Here is a 15,650-nt window from a genome sequence, read left to right on the forward strand (position 1 = left end):
GTGGGAGTGACTGTCGTTCCTCCCTTCTCACCTGAGGTGGTGCCCCAGCCTTGCTTCATAGCGTTAGAAGTGTCTGCTGCAACCTAGATGTCTGCATGTGCGTGGAGACTGGATGAGACCCTCCCCCTGCCATGAGGTGGCACAAAGACAGGGTTTTCTCTTAGGGGACTTCTGATGAAATGGACATATCAAAAATGCACTCTTTTAGTTGGTATTCTTTGGGCACCTGCTGTGTGCCAGGATGGTGGGTCCCTCATACAAGGACACCCTGGGACTCCCGGACAGGTGTGGTGCCCTTGAGGGGCCAGTGCTGTGGGGGCCACGGCAGCTTTGTCGGACAGGGCAGCAAGGGAGGGACACAGTTAGAATGGTGAATTCCAGGGTCACAGTTAGAACTGTGATGGGGGCTTGCAGGGCACTGGGGGAACTGGTGTGGAGTCTCCCCAGAAAGCATGAGCTTGAACTGAAGCTCGAGTGGAGGTTTTCCAGGTGGAGGAGGGGGATGGGTGTTACAACCTGAGAAAACATGAACAAAGGTGTGTGGTTTGCTCAGGGCAGGGATATGCTCGTGGACATGGGGGAGTCCCAGGAGAGGTGGCCGATGGGATTCCTGAGGACAGGCTGTAAGGGCCTCGAAAGGGAAGCCCAGGAGCGTAACCTTAATTCTTGGCGGGGGTAGAGCCACGAGGGGCTGTGGTGGTGCTGGTGGTGATTTGGTCATTGAGAGTTTGTGAACGATCCCTGTGGTTAGAGACTGACATCTACCCGGGCTGCTCAGGAGATGAGGGTTCAGGATTGGAGGGATTGGGGGCCATGGAGAGATGGGGACCAGCCCTTAGGTGCCATCCTATGACAGGATGCAGTTCTGGAGGTGACCCAGAGCACGCGCTCCCTGGCTGCCAGGTCACCTATCCCTACCTTCTCTGAATGGCTGAGGTGGTGCTGGGGCCCCAGGAGCCACGCATCCTTTGGTGGGGAGTTGTCAGGCCTGCACTTTGCACTCACCTGCACAGAGACTGCACAGGGCTGCAGAGACGATGGAGACATGATTGCTGTCCGAGTCGGGGGCTCAGTCTAGTTGCAGGGTGGGGGACAGCTCTAGCAAGGCCTGCATGGGGGTAGTTATGAGGCATGTGGTAGGTGATGGGATAGCAGGGCCTGCCCGGTGGGCTGAAGCTGGGGCTGGGGGTGGGCATTCACCCAGGCACGTTGAGGGCAAAGCAGTGGGAAGAGCAATGGATGTTCAGAACCCATTACCCAATAACTGCGGAGGTGTCTCCTTCCTGGTCCTCAGCGTCTTCTCTGTCCCTGGATGGGGTTGGCCTGGGTGGTCTCCCGTCCAGATTTTCCAGCACTCCTGTGCATTTGGAGGCAAGGCAGGCACCTGGGGTGTCTGGGGGATAGGCCGTGAATCCTCTGCCCCCTTGCCCTCACGGTGACCTTGGCCTCTGCCCTGTCTGCCAGGACGCTCTGTGACAACCTAAGGCGGGAGCGGGACCGGGCGGTGAGCGAGCTGGCCGAGGCCCTGCGCAGCCTGGATGACACTCGCAAACAGAAGAATGACGTCAGCCGGGAGCTCAAGGAGCTCAAGTATGTTGGGGCAGGTGCCTGCATGGGGGGACAGGGTGGGCACCTGCCTGGGGGTGTAGGGGCCCCTCTGTGGGCAGGGCAGGGCTGTCTGTCCCTTCACTGTGCCTTACTCTGTCAGCCTGTAGAATGGGTCTGAATGCCACCTCCATGCTGAGAGGTGATTAGACATTCTTAGGCCATCACAGAAGATGGCAGCCCTTTTGTGAGCACACGGAGACAGACTTTGCACACCGTGTGCAAAGGTACATAGGAAGGAAACTCTCTGTTCAGAGGCAGTGCATTTGGGGACAGGCATGCATGTACTGTCCATTCATTCGTTCATTCATTCATTCATTCATTCATTTGTTCCCTTTCTACCTCATTCATTCACCACCTCTAGGATTTACCAAGCGCCTGCTGTGTATGGGCCAGGCCTGTGGGAGGCCCTGGGGGAGGCCCTGGGGGAGCTGAACAGAGGACCAGGTCTCTGTCTGTGGGGCTCACAGCACACAGGAGAGACAGACCACCATTCACTAGTCCGTTCTGCCTGTGTCGTGCGGATGCCCATGTGAGAGAGACTGGGGTGTCAGGCAGCCTCCCCTCGGTTATAGCACTGCACCCAGGGCTGTGATTCAGGATATGGTGACCCTGAGCAATGGACTGAAAATACAAAGATCAAAGTTAAAAGGAGAGATTGGCAGAACCCAGGAGCTGTCACTGTAGGGTAGAACGAGGCTGTCCTGAGAAGCAGTGGCTGTCTGTTCTGAGAAACTTGCTCAGCTGATAGAGCGGTATAGGGTGGTGAGGAGCATGAGTGTGAGTGTGCAAGCCTCGCTTGCTCGAGCAACGCCTTTCACACGGAGTGGCAGCTTTCCCTCCCTCCCCATTCAGTAACCTCTAACATGAGCCAACCAGCTTTAGTTATTAGATGAAAACCCAGAACCTCTTGGGCTTTGAGTACTCTAAAGAAAATCTCAGGGGCTAAGAGGCAAAGTGAAGCACTCTCTCCAGAGACCCACCTTGGGTCTAGCAAGTGATGGAATCAAATTAAGGTAAAGCCTGGCCCCTGGGGGCTTGAGCTCGGGAGAAAGTTTTGCATTTTAATTGAGCTGGAATTGCCTGGAGCTTCTAAGGGAGTCAAATTCCACTTGTTGTTCTGCACGTTTGAATTTGCACCTCCTCTTTGTTAAGCTTTCTAACTGGTGCTGCTGCTCAGGGACCCCCAGTCTGCAGAGGCAGCAGACATGCCCCGGCGGATGAGAGATGAGCAGGTGCAGTGAGCATTAAACACAGAGCTTCAGGCTGCACAGGGCTAGTGGGGGTCGTGTCCAGGGAAGAAGGCTTTGGGGCTCTGCCTTGAGGCTGGGTGGCATTCTGGAGCCGGCCAGTGAGAGCACAGCCCAGACAGAGATGTGGACCTGCAAGCCTGTCCATTTGAGAACGAACCAGAAGGAGGTCATGAGTATGCCCCAAAGCCCAGTAGGCAGTACCGATGAACTGTAAAGGCTGGGTGCGGGTTTTAGGACAAAGGGTGTCAGGTGCAAGTTCCTGGGGGATAGTACAAAGTTTCTGAGTCTTTTTTCATCTCTTAACTGGGTCTTTCTTAGAGCTTAAGTGTTTGTATATTGGTCAAATCCAACTTACTGATGTTTAATTTCTAATTTTTTAATTTTGTTGTTATGTTTTTATTTATTTTGAGAGAGAGAGAGAGAGAGAGTAGGAAAGGGGCAGAGAGAGAGGGGAAGAGAAAAGGCCAAGCAGGCTCCACGCTGTCAGTGCTGAGCCAGACTCGGGGCTCAATCTCATGAACTGTGACATCATGACCTGAGTCGAAATCAAGGGTTGGATGCTTAACTGACTAAGCCACTCAGGTGCCCCAATTTTTAATTTTTAATTGAGTGTATGATGTCTAAGGACCCTTAACGCTTCATCTCAAAGATTTTCTCTTGTATTTTCCTTTTAAACGTGTTACAGCTTTATTTTATACATTTCAATGTGTGATACGTTTTGAGTTAATTTTTCTGTAAGATGTGACGTGTAGATTGGGGCTCAGTTTTTTTTGCCATGGGTGTGCAGGCGTTCCAGCATCACTGGTCAAACGCTTTCTTCTGCTGAAGTATTTTAGTACCTCTCATACTTTGTGGGGGTGTTTCTGGATTCTTCGTTCTGTCCCAGTGATCTCTGTGTCTATCTTCCTGCAATTCTGCAATGTCTCAATTACTGTAGCTATAAAAAAAAGTCTTAAAATCGAGTAGAGTGATTCCTCCCACTTAATTTTTCATTTTCAGAATTGTTTCAGCTATTCTGATTCCTTACCTTTCTCTCCCTGTGTGTTTTAGAATAATCTTGTCTGTATCCACAAAAAAGTGTTGCTGGCATTTCTCAAGGAATTGCATTAAACCCTGGGTTAAGTTTGGGAAGACTGATTGTTTTTTGAATAAACCTCCATGAAAATGCCTTGATAGCTAAGAAGCCTTGGCGTGCGGCTCCAGATTTATTGGGAAGCTGGCATGGAATGTGAGAGAGGGAGAGGAACCTCCTTTGGCTCTCACAGTGGCCTTCCTGCCTTCTGAGCTGTGACTTGGGTGGGATGTGTTGCCTCCCTGGGGACCATTGTCATAGCCCTCTCTGTTCCTAGGGAGCAGATGGAATCCCAGCTGGAGAAGGAGGCTCGGTTCCGGCAGCTGATGGCGCACAGCTCCCACGACTCGGCCATCGACACAGATTCCATGGAGTGGGAAACGGAAATTGTGGAGTTCGAAAGGGAGACGGTGAGCTGCCCTGATGTCTTTACTCCCTTTGAACGGGGGGTGGGAGAGGATGCCCCCCTTGTGGGGTTCCCCCATTTCTCGGCTGTCAGTTTGGGGCTTCGGCTTTTCTTGCCAGGGTGCATGCATCCTTTCCCTGCCCTTGTCCAAGCTGGGTTGTGACAGGTTGGTGTCCGTGGCCCCTCCAGCCGCGGCTGGAGACAGTGCATGGAGGGCAGAGGGCAGAGCAGGGCTCTTCTGTAGGGATGTGTGTCTGCAGTAGCTGGAAGGGGCACATGGCAGCTGCTCCGGGCTTCATCCTGTGGTCCGAGTGCCCCATCAGACATGGTGAAGGAGCAGTCCTCACAGAGAAGCAAGTGGCTTGAGGTTTCAGAGTGAAATGTTTCTAATCACTGCTTTATAAAAGTGTGCGGCTACTGCTCTTTTGACAGGAGGATATTGACTTGAAGGCACTTGGGTTCGATATGGCAGAAGGTGTGAATGAGCCTTGTTTGCCGGGGGACTGTGGGATATTTGTCACTAAAGTGGACAAAGGAAGCATTGCTGATGGCCGCTTACGGTAAGAGTGGAGGAGGCCCAGGCTCTGGAGGGAAGGAGGGCCCTCTGACCCAATGCAAGGGACCCAGGGAGTCAGGTGGCTGTTAAGTGAGTGCACCCTAGGGTCTGGGGGACTCTAAGGCTCAACTGCTAACATTACCCTTAAAGGAGACTCTGTGACTCATGGGGGCCTTTGCGTCTGACCTTTCCACAGGCCCCAGGTGCTGCCCTTCACTTTTCTAGGTAGGAAAAGGCTCAGGCAGTATGGGTGAGAGTTTAGGATGTGCGTTGCCTGCCCATGCCATGAAATAGCAACGAGAATAAACTACCATTTGCTAAGTGCTGGTTTAGGCCCTTTGTATAATCAATTCATTAATTTTTAAAATCCAGTGAGGTAGGTCTGTACTCTGCTATTGGCCCCATTTTACAGATGAGGACACCGAGGTGTGGAGGCGCTAGGTCACACAGCTAGTAAGTGGTAGGGCCAGGATTGGCACCCAAGCAGCCTGGCCCCAGCATCTATGAGTGTAGCCATTTGAGCCTGCTGAAGAGGAGATCTGTCTGAATGTGTGTGCGGGGCAACCGCTTTCTGGCACTCATCTCCTCAGACTAGAGCGGTGGGGCCTGCCCACTGGTCCCAAGGCCTGAGCAGGTGCTGACCTGGCTGTGCCCCTCCTCAGGGTCAATGACTGGCTGCTGAGAATCAACGATGTGGACCTCATCAACAAGGACAAGAAGCAGGCCATCAAGGCCCTCCTCAACGGGGAGGGGGCCATTAACATGGTCGTGCGGCGGAGGAAGTCCCTGGGCGGGAAGGTGGTCACACCTCTGCACATCAACCTGAATGGACAGAAAGGTAGTGGGCCTGCCAAAGTGCACAGAGCACCTCAGATGGCGGGGCAGACCCCTTTTTTGTGCAGAGGGGATGTTTCTGAGTTACTGATGCTATTAAATGCAGTGCGTGTGCATCCCTGGCTGGGGGCCACCCGGGTCCTGGGTCTTGCCGGTCTCTGGGTGTTTGATTCACCAGACCAGACGTCACTGAGCCTCCGGGTGGTCTGACCTGGCCCGGGTGTTGGGACGGGCAGGTCGCAGTCTGCGAATGTTCCCTTCTGAAGGGAATGTTGCCTCCTGAAGACAAGGTGTGAGGACCAGAGGGCCCTGTGACCGGCGTGGGGGTTAACTGGATATTGCCCATGTCTGCCCTGTGGTTCACAGACAGCGGCATCTGTCTGGAGAATGGAGTATATGCTGCTGCCGTGATGCCTGGAAGCCCGGCCGCCAAAGAGGGGTCCCTCGCCGTGGGAGACAGGATTGTGGCGGTAAGCCTCAGGGCCGGGCTGTCTGCCCCACATGGAGAGTAGATGCGATTTGAGAGATTGAACAGGAAGTAACGAACAGAGATTTTATGTTAACCTTGTTCATTAAATGGGAACAAACTTTTTTTTTTTTCTCATAGTGTGTTTCCATTGATAGTAGAAAATCAGGAAATAAAAACTTTAGGAAGAAAATAAGAATCCTAATTGCTACCACCTATAGATAACCTTTATGAACATTTTAAATGTATTTTTCTGTAGCCTTTATTCTGCACATGAATCTGTATTTAGGTCAGTTTAAAGAAGATATCATCTGCATGTGATTTTTAAAAAAATCTTATTAAACATTATGTCCATTACTTTTTTTTATCACCAAAGTAAGACTTATGTGCCATAAAATAGTTAAGCAATATAGAAATGTAGAAAGTGGTAGTCCCCTCTTTTCCTTTTAATCCTGCTCCTGGAGATATTCTTTGCCCCCACTTGCAAGATGTGCTCCCAGCAGACCATATGTCTCTTACAGATCTATATACACAGATAAAGATTTCTGGTGTTTGTTTGCTTTTTTTTTTTTTTTTTTTTTTAATTTTTAACGTTTATTTATTTTTGAGAGACTGAGAAACAGCACTAGTTGGGGAGGGGAAGAGAGAGGGAGACACAGAATCTGAAGCAGGCTCTAGGTTCCGTGCTGTCGGCACAGAGCCCGACATGGGGCTTGAACTCATGAGCTGTGAGATCATGACCTGGGCTGAAGTCAGATGTTTAACCAACTGAGCCACCCAGGCACCCCAGGTTTTTGTTTGCTTTTTAAGCAAATCATTTTGCGATTCCACATCATGGATACCAAATTGATCCTCATTACTTTTATCTACCTCATGGTTTTCAGTTGTGCGGTAGTTTATAAATTTTTTTTTTTTCAACGTTTATTTATTTTTGGGACAGAGAGAGACAGAGCATGAACGGGGGAGGGGCAGAGAGAGAGGGAGACACAGAATCGGAAACAGGCTCCAGGCTCTGAGCCATCAGCCCAGAGCCTGACGCGGGGCTCGAACTCACGGACCGTGAGATCGTGACCTGGCTGAAGTCGGATGCTTAACCGACTGCGCCACCCAGGCGCCCCAGTTGTGCGGTAGTTTAAAGCATGCCCCTGTTGTGGACAGATACATTGTTTGAGTTTCTGCCATTGCAAACCACCCTGCCATGAACTTTACCTGTGTGCACAGACCTTTGGGGGAAACCCAGTGGCATCCCTGGTGATCAAATCCCAAAATGCTGTAAGATTACGAAGTCTAATTTAGTATTTCTGACTAACTCATTAAGATCGAAGACACACACACACACACACACACACACACACACACACACAATCCCAGCTGTATAAAAGATGCACATGATGATAACCTTTTTCTGTGGTTCTAGACTCCTCATCTACCAGTTCCCATTATTCTGTTTTCTTTCAGAAATATTCAAAACATTTATATCTCCCTCTTTTTTCTTTTGTTTTCTCTTTTGTTTTCTTTTCCTTTTTCTCTTCTCTTCTCTTCTCTTCTCTTCTCTTCTCTTCTCTTCTCTTCTCTTCTCCTCTCTCCTCTCTCCTCACTCCTCTCTCCCATCTTCTCTCTTCTCTTCTCCCTTCACTTCCCTTCCCTTCCCTTCCCTTCCCTTCCCTTCCCTTCCCTTCCCCTCACCCTAACCCTAACCCTAACCCTAACCCTAACCCTAACCCTTCCGTTCCCTCTTCCCAGGTGTGATCATAATATTCTCACTTGCTAACCTCATTTTTTGTTTCCCACAGCGTGCCCTGGAGATTCTTCTGCATTTACATCTTTAGATCTGCCTAGGTCATTTCAGTAACTGCATATTCCTTAGGGGCAGCTGCTCAAGCCATTAACCAGCAGACAGGACACCTTTTCAGTGCAGCAAGGCTGTTGCTCTGTCCCTTCATGGGGGCCCACGGGGTGAATTCCTGGGTGGGGGATTGCCGGATCAGTGGGCATAAGCAGTTAGCATTTGACATGATCTTTTCCCATGTGGTCAAGGAGATCGTGGCCTTTTTGATCCCACCTGCAGTGTGTGGGGGAGTGCATTGCTTTGCATCTTTGCCAGTGTTTTTCAGATTTGGGGGGGATGCCAGAATTTAAAAGCAAGATGGCCATTGTGAAAAATGATAAGATGTGGAAAATTATGAAGAAAAAAACCCAACCAAATTAATCCACCACTCCAAAATAATCACTCTGCCTATTTTTTTTAACTTTTGATTTTGAAATGATTACAGAAATACTTCAGTTACAATATTAAATAAATAGTATTAAAAACTAAATAAAGTGGTGAAGATAGTGCAGGCAGGTCCTATGTGTGCTTCATGCAGTTTTCCCTAATGGTTATGTTTTGCACGACTATATAATATCAAAACCAGGTGATTGATATTGGAACCGTCTGTGTTTATTTCCATGTCATTTTATTATCATGATTTAAGTGGCAAAAAATTTGAGCTACAGAGCTGTTCCACCGGAACAAAGATTTCCCTCCTGTTACCCCTTTATAGGAAAATCCACAACCCTGCTCTCCACACCCCCCATACATAACACCTGGCAGTTAATTTGCTCTCCATCTGTATAATTCTGTCATCTTGAGTACATTATTTAAGTCAGTATGTGGCCTTTGAGATGGGCTGTTCCACCAAGCATGGTGCCATGAGATCCATCAGGTGGCTGGGGGCCCCGTCAGTGTGTCCCTGTTGTGCTGAGCAGTATCACATGGTCTGGTGGCACCCCAGGCTAACCGTTCACGGTTGCACATACGTGTGTTTTAAAGATTGGGACACATCTGAGAGAAATGGGGACAGAGGTTCAGGCCTAAGGGATTGTGAGAATCTTTGTGAACAGTTCACAAAGGCCTTTCACACCATGATCTCATCTTCAGTCTCCTCCCGCCCCAGGGGGCAGGCATGTTCATCTTCCACTCTGTACGTGAAGGAGTTCTGAGCCGTGGTCCTTTGTCACACAGCAGGCAGCAGTGGAGCCTGGTTGATCCCCCAGGATGCTTGGTGTTCTGGTCCCAGTCAGACAAGCACGAGAGTGCTTGCCCCGAGAGCAATGCCCCGAAAGTGATTGTAAGGCTGCGTCTTTTCTTTGCCTCGGAAGCCGCTAAACTGGATTCCTCAGACCTTCATCAGGGAGGGCCTGTCTCTCCTTTGCTGACTCCAGACTTGGGCACCACTTGTATAGAATCAGGCCCACTGTCCAGAATGGGCTGGCAGAGACCCTGAGCTGGGGGTGGGCCTGACAAAGCTCTATGTTTGGCCCTAGATCAATGGCATTGCCCTGGACAACAAGTCTCTGAATGAGTGTGAATCTCTGCTACGTAGCTGCCAGGACTCCCTGACCCTCTCCCTCCTGAAGGTAAGGGCCCCTGCCCCACACCAGCTGCTCTCATCGGCTGCGGGGCAGGCAAAACCTCAGCTCCCTACACCCGAGCTGCTGCTCTGCATCCCTGGGATCCTTGTATAAAGGGTATTGATTTACAGAGTGCAGGATGTGCATGAACCCTGATCCTGGTCTCAAAACAAAAATGGGGCGACTGAGTGGCTGAGTCAGGCATCCAACTCTTGATTTCAGCTCAGGTCATGATCTCACGGTTTGTGGGTTCGAGTCCCGCATGGGGCTCTGTGCTGCAGCACAGAGCCTGCCTGGGATTCTCTGTCTCCCTCTCTCTGTGTCTCTTCTCTGTTCTCTCTCTCAAAATAAACTTAAAAAGAATTTTGTTAAACAAAAACAAAACAAGACAGCTATGAAGGACATTTTGAGGACAGTGGGGGACATTCAAATCTGGACTAAATAATTAGATGATCTTAGGAACTTGATTTTCCTGGGTACAGTGATGGTATTGGGGTTTATAGAGGCAAATGACCTTATTTAGGGGACATGCTAAGGTAGTTAGGGGTGGGATGTCATAATATTTGTCACTTTCAAATGTTCTGCAGTATGGATAGATACAGTTTGGTAAAATACTGTTGAATCTAAATAGTGGGTTTATGGACATTTTTCTCTCAACTTTTCTGCATAGTTGAAAAGATTTATAATAGAGATTGAGAAAAGTGGGCCCATCCACTTCACTGAGAGATGTTTTTAAAAATTAATTATCTTAAAATTAATAGACTTTTTTGGAGCAGTTTCAGGTTTATAGAAAAATTGAGCTAGTACAGAGAGTTCTCATATCCAACCCTTCTGCTTCCCCTGTTAGCATCTTGCATTAATGGGGTTCATTTGTTGCAATTGATGAATTATGAATTGATGTATATATGACATATATATTTTAAACGTTTATTTATTTTTTTGAGAAACAGAGTGAGTGGGGGAGGAGCAGAGAGACAGGGAGACACAGAATCTGAAGCAGGCCCCAGGCTCTGAGCTGTCAGCACAGAGCCCAATGCAGGGCTCGAACTCATGAACCATGAGATCATGACCTGAGCTGAAGTTGGACGCTTAACTGACTGAGCCACCCAGATGCCCCATCGATGAGCCAATATTAATATAATAGTATTTTTTTTAAGTTTATTTTTTTTAGTAATCTCTACACCCAATGTGGGGCTGGAACTTACGACCCTGAGATCAAGAGTTACATGCTCCACCGACGGAGCCAGCCAGGCGCCTCTGTAATAGTATTAAAGTCCATAGCTGAAATGAGGAGTCACTCTTGGTGTTGTACATTCTGTGGGTTTGGACGTGTGTGTCCACATCATAGTATCATAGAGAATAGTTTCACTGCCCTAAAAATCTTCTGTGTTCCTCCTAGTGCTCCCTTCCTTCCCACCCCGCCCCCCCCCCCCCAACCCAGCCCCTGCAACCACTGATCTTTATACCGTCTCCGTAGTTTTGCCTTGTCCAGGATGTCATATTGCTGGAATCACACAGTATGTAGCCTCTTTGGATTGGCTTCTTCTGCTTAGTAATACGTATTTGAGTTTGCTCCATGTCTTCTCATGCCTTGGTAGCTCATTTCTTTTTATTGCTGAATAATTTAAAATCATGTGAATGTGCTACACGATATAGATTTTTAGTAACGAATCCTTTTTCATTTGACAATTAAAAGAGAAATACAGGCAGGGCACTGCGCAGGCAAACTGCAGATAGCGCTCCAAGTCCCTCTCTCCTGCGGGTTCACGGCCGGGCCAGCAGAGAGCGCCGGTCAGGGAGAGGTGTGCGTGCGCATGCGCCTCGCGCTATCAGTCTCTGGGGTGTGTGTGGCCCCTGCGGGGGCGGCGTTCGGTGGCAGCACCGGGCTCGGCGGTCTTACCCGCTATTTCTCACTCCCTGTAACCCCCACACAGGTGTTCCCTCAGAGCTCCTCGTGGAGTGGCCAGAACATCTTTGAGAACATCAAGGACTCTGATAAGATGCTGAGCATCCGAGCCCACGGCACCGAGGTACAGGCCCAGAATAAACGGAGTCTGTTGCAGCACAATAACTCCACGCAGACGGACATCTTCTATGCGGACAGGCTGGAGGAGAGAAGGGAGCCGGGCCCCCCAGGAGGCAGCAGCTCTTTCCTGCACAAGCCGTTCCCTGCGGGACCCTTTCCCGTCTCCCCCCAGGCCTGTCCCAGCGCGTCCGAGCGCAGCCTCAGCTCCTTCCGCTCAGACACCTCTGGGGAGCGTGGCTACGGGCTGGTGGATGTGCGCAGCCGGCGACCGCTGCTGCCCTTCGACACAGAGGGGGGCCCCTGCGGGGCGGCAGAGGCCCCTCTGGATAAGACAGAACCTGAGAGCTCCAGCAGCGGCGGGACCTGGCCCAAGGCTGTGCTCGGCTCCGCGGCAGGGCCCGAGAAGCTCTCTGTTTATAAGAAACCAAAGCACAGAAAGTCTATCTTTGACCCTAACACTTTCAAACGCCCCCAGACTCCCCCCAAAATTGACTACCTGCTCCCAGGCCCTGGGTCTGCTCACTCTCCCCAGACCTCTAAGAGGGTGGGGCCTCTGACGCCCCCAAAACCTCCCAGGAGGAGCGACTCCATTAAGTTCCAGCACAGACTGGAAACCAGTTCCGAGTCTGAGGCTACTCTGGTCGGCAGCTCCCCGTCTGCCAGCCCCCCGAGCGCACTGCCCCCTGGCGTGGACCCCGGGGAACTCACGCACACCTCACCCCCTCGCAAGGCCAGAGTCCGCATTGCTTCCAGCTACTACCCTGAAGGGGACGGGGACTCCTCCTATCTGCCTGCCAAGAAGTCCTGTGACGGGGACCTCACCTCCCAGAAGATGGACGAGCTGGGGCAGAAGCGCCGTCGTCCAAAGTCAGCTCCCAGCTTCCGGCCCAAGCTGGCTCCAGTAGTGATTCCTGCTCAGTTCCTGGAGGTAGAGCTCAATCCTGGGGTGGGGGTGAAGGCGTGGGGAGGGGCCCTGAACCGGTGTCCCCAGTTTCATGTTCAGCCCTGGCTCCTTTGCCTTCGTTCTAAGCACCTACTCCAGGATGGGGTGCCTGGTGGGTGCCATGAGAAGGAGCCCTCCTTAGGAGATTGGAAAGTAACGTAGGGGGCATGCATGTTAGTGGCCATATGATGCCAAGACAGGAACACTTTCTTGGGTGTGGTGTTTGATTTGCTTTTCCAACAAGAAGCTTTTGAACTGCACAACAAAAGCGAGTGACATGGCCCTGCCTGGAAGGGTCTTGGGAGCCAAGACAGCACTTGTGAGTCTGTCGCCGGCAGCAGGAAGCGGCGGCCAGCTTGTTTGTGTGGGTATTGTAGTCATTTTCAGATGGGAGCGATTGCTGTGAGCTGGAGAACAGATCCATGCCACTTTCTGCGGACAAAGACCCTGGCACAGGCATGCATGTTTTGAGGAGCTGTCACATCTGTGCCAGAGGCACCTGTGCATTCCACCTCCTGCACATTATTTGTTTACTCGAGAGAATGGATTCTTTCTCTGGGGTTTTCTTCCAGAGTAGTTTTGAAGGAGGTTCTTCCCTTCCAGGTGTGTAAGGCAACATGAATGAGCAGTGACCTCTCCCAACTGTCCCGTCATGTGTCCGAGTGGGAGAGCTAGCACGTAGGGGACAGACTTGCAGATGCCTGTGCATTTCCATTTCCAGCCACTGTCTCTCATCTTTGACCCTGCAGGAGCAGAAGTGTGTCCCGGCCGGTGGAGAACTCTGCCCAGAGCTTCAGGAATGGTCCCCTTACTCACCAGGGCACCCCAGCAGGCACAGCAACCCCCCATTCTACCCTGGCAGGGCGTCTGTGGGTGAGTTGTTGGGGCTGGGGAGGAGGGTCCATGGTGGGCTCGCAGGGCCCTGTATGAGATCTGTTTGAGCACTCTCCCAGGGAGAGTGGAATCAGTCATGTCAGGATGCTGCTGTGTGTCCTCAGCCCTGAGGTCCAAAGATCTAGCAATGACTTCCCCTCTCTGAGATGTTTAATCTTCTATCAGGGACATTTCTTAGCTTTTCAGACCACCTCCCCATAGCAGCTTGGGAAATAGGAAGCCATAAAGTGAGTTCTCCCATTTTACAGATGCAGAAAGCCAATAGTTTGCACAGGTCTGGGGCAGGCTGGTTGCTTTGGGGTGATTGTTCTTACCCAGTCCATTTCTAGGTACTGTTCCCCGGAGTATGACCCCGAGCACCACTGTGAGCTCCATCCTGAGGAACCCCATCTACACTGTGCGTAGCCACAGGGTCGGCCCATGCAGCTCTCCGCCTGTGCCCAGAGAGGTTGGCCCCCAGGGTTTGCACCCCAGGTATGTGAAGTCACCCCCCACTTACCTGCACGCCAGCCGGCCAAATCCGTGTGCACAAAAAGCTACTGGTGCACAGAGTAGCCCATGGGCAGAGAAGCGTCCCTGCCAAGCTGAGAAGGGGCTGGTTAGAGCAGCGCTGGGACCCCAGGAGGAGTGAACTTTAAGGGTGCTCTCTTCATTCACCAACAAGAAGCTTGAAAAGACATTTAAAGGGCGCCTGTGTGGCTTAGTCAGTTAAGCATTCACCTTCGGCTCAGGTCGTAATCTCATGGTTCATGGGTTCAAGCCCCACGTCGGGCTCTCTGCTGTCAGCACAGAGCCTGCTTTGGGTCATCTGTACCCCCCTCTCTCTCTGCCCCTCCCCTGCTGGTTCTCTCTCTGTCTGTCTGTCTGTCTGTCTTTCTCTCTCTCTCTCTCTGTAAAAAAAAGAAAAGGCATTTAAAGAGAGAGTGATGGCAGCTGGTGCTTAAGTGCTCACATGCCAGGCACTGTGCCAGACCATTTAAACCTCGTCTCTTTTGGGGTGCCTGGGTGGCTCAGTAGGTTAGGCGTCCGACTTCGGCTCAGGTCATGATCTCACGGTTCATGAGTTCGAACCCCACGTCGGGCTCTGTGCTGACAGCCCAGAGCCTGGAGCCTGCTTCGGATTCTGTGTCTCCCTCTCTTTCTGCCGTTCCCCCGCTTGCACTCTGTCTCTGTATCTCTCAAAAATAAATAAACGTTAAAAAAAAAATTAAAAAGAAAACAAACAAACCTCATCTCTTGTAATTGCCACAGTGACCTTGTGAGCTAAGGACTGTTGTTGTCTCTGGTGTATAGATGAGGAGACTGAGCCTTAAAAAGTGAATGGACTGGCTCAGGGTCACCCATTCCTTCATTCGGTTGTTTGACAGGTTTTAATTTTGCACCTACTGTGTGGCATGGACTGTACTAGTTCCAGGAGACTATACAGTGGAGGACTAAACCAGTGAGCTTCTTTTCATGTGGCCTTTATGTTGGCGTGTGGGAGGCAGAGAGAAAAATGAACAGAGTGATACCAGGTGATGTTGAGTAGCTCTGAAGACCGCAAAACGGAGCGACCAGCTAGGCTGTGACTTGGAAGAGGGTGGACAGTTAGATTGGGTGGGCGGGAGGGCCCTGCGGTGGGGGCAGAGTGGGGATGCTACCGGGATCCAGAGGCTGAGATGAGGTCAGCTACATAAGACCTGGGTGGAGTCTCCAGGAAGGAGGGCCATAGGAGCCACAGCCCAGGCACCTGGGAACAGTGCAGTAGGCTGGCACAGAGTGGGGAGCTTGGCACGGGTACGGTGAATCAGGAGAAGAGCACAGGTTATAGGGCACAGATCCTGTAGAGCCTGTAGCCATGATGCAACGTTTGGAGTTTTTCCTAGTTTAGGCTTTAGGCTGGAAAGAGAGATGGTCTCATTACATAGCTAGAAAAGGACACTGTTGGGCCTGATTGGAGGCCCCTGATATGGGTGATGCCTGGGCTCTCTGCCCTCCAGCGTCCTAGGCAGCTGTCCTGAGTGAGGTATATAGGTTCCTCTCCAAGGTCCTTGGTGCCCATCCAGCCTCCCCCACCCATCCTGGAGGAGAGACACCACTTCTCTGGGCACAGACAGGATTCTGAGCCTGTTTTTTCCCGGTAGAGCCCAGTCCTGGTCCAGGGCCAAAGTGAGTATGCCACTCCTCTACCTTCACAGCCCTTTCTCTGTAGGCAGGACCCTC

General features: G+C 51.0%; 1 protein-coding gene across 3 annotated transcripts in view; it reads left to right on the forward strand.

Annotated features, from left to right (window-relative positions):
* The window catches only part of DLG5 (discs large MAGUK scaffold protein 5), a 127,400-nt gene that overhangs the window by 83,831 nt on the left and 27,919 nt on the right, over positions 1 to 15,650 (forward strand). The window contains exons 9-18 of one of the 3 annotated variants that reach the window (XM_030334948.1): positions 1,465 to 1,590; positions 4,208 to 4,340; positions 4,769 to 4,896; positions 5,555 to 5,730; positions 6,093 to 6,196; positions 9,499 to 9,591; positions 11,520 to 11,615; positions 12,342 to 12,539; positions 13,304 to 13,427; positions 13,778 to 13,922. In XM_030334948.1, coding sequence (XP_030190808.1) covers positions 1,465 to 1,590; positions 4,208 to 4,340; positions 4,769 to 4,896; positions 5,555 to 5,730; positions 6,093 to 6,196; positions 9,499 to 9,591; positions 11,520 to 11,615; positions 12,342 to 12,539; positions 13,304 to 13,427; positions 13,778 to 13,922 — 1,323 coding nt within the window. Of the gene's footprint in view, positions 1 to 1,464; positions 1,591 to 4,207; positions 4,341 to 4,768; positions 4,897 to 5,554; positions 5,731 to 6,092; positions 6,197 to 9,498; positions 9,592 to 11,519; positions 12,540 to 13,303; positions 13,428 to 13,777; positions 13,923 to 15,650 lie in introns of all 3 variants that reach the window. The other 2 variants (XM_030334944.1, XM_030334946.1) reach the window with 2 other exon arrangements.

This window comes from Lynx canadensis, chromosome D2 (assembly GCF_007474595.2).
Source record: "Lynx canadensis isolate LIC74 chromosome D2, mLynCan4.pri.v2, whole genome shotgun sequence".
NCBI lineage: Eukaryota > Metazoa > Chordata > Mammalia > Carnivora > Felidae > Lynx > Lynx canadensis.